The sequence below is a fragment of the Drosophila bipectinata genome, chromosome 3L (genome assembly GCF_030179905.1).
Source record: "Drosophila bipectinata strain 14024-0381.07 chromosome 3L, DbipHiC1v2, whole genome shotgun sequence".
NCBI lineage: Eukaryota > Metazoa > Arthropoda > Insecta > Diptera > Drosophilidae > Drosophila > Drosophila bipectinata.
In genome coordinates, this window is record NC_091738.1 from 18,141,097 (window position 1) to 18,147,173 (window position 6,077).

The following is a 6,077-nucleotide window of genomic DNA, read 5'->3' on the forward strand; positions in this document are numbered from 1 at the left end:
TAAGCCTTATGTGAAATGTTTCAAGTATATTTCTGTATCTGCAACATGAGAAAAACATATACATATGTATATATAGTTTAATATTTAACGTACCATTTTGCCAAAACGAATATTTACTAATAACCTTCTAAGCCCAATTTATTTTAAAATTTAACGTTTAAAACAATTTTGAAAGCAAAACAAGCTTTAAAAGCTTAAAGAAAAGTTCGGTGGTTAAATATGCTAAAGGACATGACTACAAGCCTTGTGGAAAAAGATTTGCACACTGGAAAAATTTAAAACTAATTATGTCCCACAGTTTTGGCCCAGTGTACCCCATTTCCAAGGGATCCCCTCACGAAAAATGGACAAAAAATTTAAAAAATATTTTGTATCGGGATTTTGATGCAGAATGGTGGGAAATCGATCCACAAAACGTTTAAGGTACTCCGCTTGAGAATCGGATGAGAATTGGGAAAGATATAGCCATCACTGTGGACCCTATAGGGGAAAACCCCATTTCAAGGGATCCCCTCACGAAAAATGGACAAAAATTTTAAAAAATATTTTGTATCGGGATTTTGATGCAGAATAGTGGTAAATCGATCCACAAATCGTTTAAGGTACTCCGCTTGAGAATCGGATGAGAATTGGGAAAGATATAGCCATCACTGTGGAGCCTATAGGGGAAAACCCCATTTTCAAGGGATCCCCTCACGAAAAATGGACAAAAAATTTAAAAAATATGTTGTATCGGGATTTTGATGCAGAATGGTGGGAAATCGATCCACAAAACGTTTAAGGTACTCCGCTTGAGAATCGGATGAGAATTGGGAAAGATATAGCCATCACTGACCCTATAGGGGAAAACCCCATTTCAAGGGATCCCCTCACGAAAAATGGACAAAAAATGTAAAAAATAATTTGTATCGGGATTTTGATGCAGAATGGTGGGAAATCGATCCACAAAACGTTTAAGGTACTCCGCTTGAGAATCGGATGAGAATTGGGAAAGATATAGCCATCACTGACCCTATAGGGGAAAACCCCATTTCAAGGGATCCCCTCACGAAAAATGGACAAAAAATGTAAAAAATAATTTGTATCGGGATTTTGATGCAGAATGGTGGGAAATCGATCCACAAAACGTTTAAGGTACTCCGCTTGAGAATCGGATGAGAATTGGGAAAGATATAGCCATCACTGTGGACCCTATAGGGGAAAACCCCATTTCAAGGGATCCCCTCACGAAAAATGGACAAAAAATGTAAAAAATAATTTGTATCGGGATTTTGATGCAGAATGGTGGGAAATCGATCCACAAAACGTTTAAGGTACTCCGCTTGAGAATCGGATGAGAATTGGGAAAGATATAGCCATCACTGTGGACCCTATAGGGGAAAACCCCATTTTCAAGGGATCCCCTCACGAAAAATGGACAAAAAATTTAAAAAATATTTTGTATCGGGATTTTGATGCAGAATGGTGGGAAATCGATCCACAAAACGTTTAAGGTACTCCGCTTGAGAATCGGATGAGAATTGGGAAAGATATAGCCATCACTGTGGACCCTATAGGGGAAAACCCCATTTCAAGGGATCCCCTCACGAAAAATGGACAAAAAATTTAAAAAATATTTTGTGTCGGGATTTTGATGCAGAATGGTGGGAAATCGATCCACAAATCGTTTAAGGTACTCCGATTGAGAATCGGATGAGAATTGGAGAAGATATAGCCATCACTGTGGACCCCATAGGAAAAAAGCCCCTTTTGAGGGGATCCTCCACGAAAAAAGGACAAAAAATGTCAAAAATATTTTGTCTCAGGGTTTTGATGTAGAATGGTGGGAAAGCGATCCACAAATCGTTTAAGGTACTCCGCTTGAGAATCGGATGAGAATTGGGGAAGATACAGCCACATTTTCAAGGGATCCCCTCTAGAAAAATGGACAAAAAAACTAAAAAATATTTTGTCTTAGGATTTCGATGCAGATTGGTGGAGAATCGATCTAGAAATCGTTTAAGGTACTTCGCTCAAAAATAGGATGAGAATTGGGGGAGATATATGTAGCCATCACTGTGGACCCTATGGGGGGGCCCATTTTCAAGGGATTCCATCACGAAAAATGAACAAAAAATCTAAAAAATATTTTGTCTCAGTGTTTTGATGTAGAATGGTGGGAAATCGATCCACAAATCGTTAAAGGTACTCCGCTTGAGAATCGGTCGAGAGTTGGGACCTGCAAAATAGGTCGAATTGTAAACTAAAAGTAGCAGAGAAAGTAATATAAGAAATGAGTTTGGGAGGTTATTAATTTGAAGTTTCCAGGACCTGAAACTCTAATTCTACTTCATCTGCGGTATTGGGCATTTTCTGTGGCGAATATGTTGCAAGTCTCGAATATCAATCTGCAAGTCTTTAATCTGAATAAAAACCTGCTATTGGGCAAGTAAGGCCTTTTAAAAGTATGTTTTCGCAACGTTTGTAAAATAAAATTGTCTTATATTTCTGTGGCATCCGGTTGTGAACTATGCTAAATATTTTCCATGAACCATTTTTTCTAAAGATGGCACTTCATGAGTCTAACAGTTTGACTAACAGAGCTCTGTAAAGCTTTGCACTGTTAGCACAACGGTACAAAGCGGTTCAAAACAACGAAAATAAGTCAAAGTCTGGATGAAATCGAAAAAAAGTATTTTAATGGTTCCATTTTAAAGGACCATTCCTTTCACAGCGGGTGGCCAGTTCGGCATCCATTGGCCAGGCGTTGATTGACCATTTAGGCAATCAACTGATGGCAGAGTCCATGCCCATTTCCCATAAAAATAAAGTGGACGTTTTATGTTGTTAAATTTTATTTTAAATGGTTTTTCTTTTTCAATTACAAATGTATTTAATATTATTGTTGTTGCTGTTGTTTTTTGTTTTCGTATATTCTGGTGTTGTTGGTAACGAATTTGATTCTTGACTCGGGCTTGTGTGAGCTTTAAAATCGTTTCACAATCAACAACATTGTATCGTTTTCCATTTTGTTTTTGATTTAGATTTTATATCTTTAAAATGCATTTCGTTTGTAAATAAAATAATGTCTGCATGAATTTTCATTAAAGTATTCTCTTGCCAGTTCATCTGCGTCTCTCTGGATCCACATAAATATGCATTGTATATATAATTTGCTTTTGGTTTTCATTTATTTTATTATTAAATTACATTTCACAAAATACAATTCACAACTACACTTGACGTCAAGTTTCTGGTTTCCGTGTAACTTCAACTAATCCATCAATCACCGTAAATCGTTCTATCCATCAATCCATCCATCCTTCCTATCAATCTAAAATCCACTCCCATTATGAAATATTTTCGTTTCTTCCATCATTTAAAATTAAAAAATCGTATACATTCGCAAATTGCAATCAATTTCTGTTTTCATCAATTTAGTAAATAAATTTTCAATCACAAAAAATCAACGGAAAATGTTTTCGAGTTGCTTAAACTGAAGTGATCTTTTCATTTTTGTTTAATAATTATTTTTTACATTTTGCCACCTTCATTTGGTTTCTCATTTACGTATATTCGTTACACTCGTTAGCCTTTAATATTTGTTTTTAAATATATAAATAAAAGCGTTTGCTATTTACGCCACGAACTAAGGTCGGAAAAGTGCATTGCCGTTTTCCGTGGAGAACTAAACTAAACGCTACTAGCTAGCAATATTTTTTTAAGCTTATTAACAACATCAAATAGTACGCGTAAATGGTTGTATTGTATTCGGTTTTCTTTTTTCTTTTTTGTTGTTGCGTTCAATATTTATAATATATATATATATTTATTAAACATTGTACGTCGTGTAGAGAAATTTGCTAATAATTGTTTACTCGTTTTTTTTGGTTTTATTTTCTGCATTGTTTGCTTAACTTGGAGAGCTTCGTTTTAATGATACGTATAAGTGTTCGAGGGATTCTCATGTAAATGCTAAAAATTAAAAAAGAAATCATCACAAAATAAAGCCTGCTAATGAACAAAAATACTTACTTGTCATGCAAAAATAAATAAAGAATAAAACCATAAGAAATAAAATCAAAATGAAAATATTTTGTATATTGTTTTTATTACAGCATTCGCATATTTTTCGTTTTGTTTATAGAAATAGTTATAGTTGCTAAAAACATTACACACATAGTTGTTGCTATATCATATAATTTATAATATAAAGTTCTTCCTTCGTTTTTGTTTTGTTTCGTATGTGAAATGGTTTGAAATGCCAACAGTTAAATTGTTGCTTTTACCATGTAATATAAATATTAAATTTAAATACAATAGTTTTTAATGCTTGATAGATATTTTGTTTTGCTTTCGTTTTCCATTTTTGTTTGTTTTTGTGTGTTTCTGGGTTTCTGGTTGCCTTCGTTTAAAACTAAGATTACATTTAATTTAATACTCTTATATAAGTGTTTTTAGCTTTATACAATTTTTTTCTTTTTGCTTCTTTTATAAATGCAAAAAATTGCCCTGCGTCGGCTGCAAAAGTTGGCAATTTTCATTTCATTTTTCTTCACTTTATTGGGGGAAAAGGGCAGGAAGTTTTGGTAGTGTTTTCTCGATTTTGGGATCTCGATTTTTATTTATATAAAAAAATTAAATTCAATTTTTGAGCTTAAATGCAGAGTTGCCTTTGATTCTGAAATGCAAGTTACTATATTTAAATTTCTATTTTAGTTTTCAGGGTTTCATCTGAACATCGTTTACAAACTAGGCGCGTTTTGAAAATATTTACAAAAATTAGTGTTGGATAATGCCTTAGGATAGATTAAATAATTTACAAATGGTATCTGGCAACACTGACCGCCTGTTCTTTGATAATGCGATAACCCTAAAATCGCAACTAACTTTCTACGGGCATTCGAAGTGTTTATTTATTTATTTTTTTTCGTTTTGCTTTTGTAATATTTAATGTTTACGTTTAGGTTAAGGTTAATAGTGTAGTTAGTTTGATTAAAAGTTAGTTGTAATTTCGAAATATGGCTCGTGGCTCTGACTTGGCAGTGTGGGCAGATTCCGCTCTTCTTTACTTTTATTTTTTGTATTTTTTTGTTTGTTTTTTCTGTTTTTGATACCCCCGAGTGGTCTACGTGGCGGCTACTTAATTGGTTTATGCATTTCTCAGTCTATTTCGTGGAGGAAAGTATTTGTGGAAGGAAAAAGTAGTAACAACAAAAAAAATATATGTAGGTGCTTCATAAATATAAGTAGATAGTAAAGCAGTTAATGGCAGTTGGAACAAACGCACTGGGAGCTGGGGAGTTGGAATATAGACCCTATAGCCACGACTACTTAATGCTCTTTTGCTCATCTGCTTTTTGAAGACAAAGGTTTGTTTTTCGACTAGAATCTTGTATGCAGAATGGTTCTTTTTTTTACCACAATCTCTAATGCTGTTAGGTCCTGTTTATGGTCACGCTCTGGAAGAATTCTTCTCACAAAAACAGGACCCTTTTCCACTCATTGAAAAAACTACGGCTACATGAATTAATATGGCATGGCTTCAAACCTTTGCTAATGCGAGACAGAGTCAGCGATAGAGATAGAGAGGGGTGTAGGTGTGCGAGTGAGAGCCTAAGAGTGCAAGTGAGACAGAGGCCGGGCGCGGGATTCTTGCGATTCTTCGTCTGCTTCTTCTTTGGCGAGGAAGGAGAGCAGCTACAGCTGACTGAAGCTGCTCGTCGAGACCCAGTGCGCGGTGTCCGGGCGTACCATTAACTATATGGGACCGTAGTCGCTCAGCGCCTGCCCCGGATGCTGGGCACCCGGTCCGCCCGGTAGGGTGACCACCACGGAGACTGCCCGCTGATCGATAACCGAACCGGGAGCGGTGTTCTGACCACCGCCGCCCACACCGCCGTTGCCATTACCGTAGACATTGCCGCCGGGATTGCCGCCGTTGGCTCCGTGAATCAGGGTGCCGGGAGGAGCGCCCATGCCGACCGTGCTGCCGCTCATCGCTGTGCCGGCGTGGCCGCCGAGAATGCTGCCACCGCCCAGGGTGCCGCCGCCGATGGTACTGCCGCCGCCCCCGCCGCCCATGGTGGATGCTCCCC

General features: G+C 36.9%; 1 protein-coding gene across 1 annotated transcript; it reads right to left on the reverse strand.

Annotated features, from left to right (window-relative positions):
• Positions 1 to 4,071: 4,071 nt before the first annotated feature.
• Positions 4,072 to 6,063, reverse strand: LOC108132622 (single-stranded DNA-binding protein-like). The gene has a single exon (XM_017252074.2). It carries the CDS (start codon positions 6,061 to 6,063, stop codon positions 5,740 to 5,742), a length of 324 nt encoding a protein of 107 aa, XP_017107563.2. The 3' UTR covers positions 4,072 to 5,739.
• Positions 6,064 to 6,077: the final 14 nt, after the last annotated feature.

Excerpts from the sequence above, each read along its gene's own strand:
- LOC108132622 (XM_017252074.2), bottom strand. The coding sequence starts at position 6,063 with ATGGGCGGCGGGGGCGGCGGCAGTACCATCGGCGGCGGCACCCTGGGC.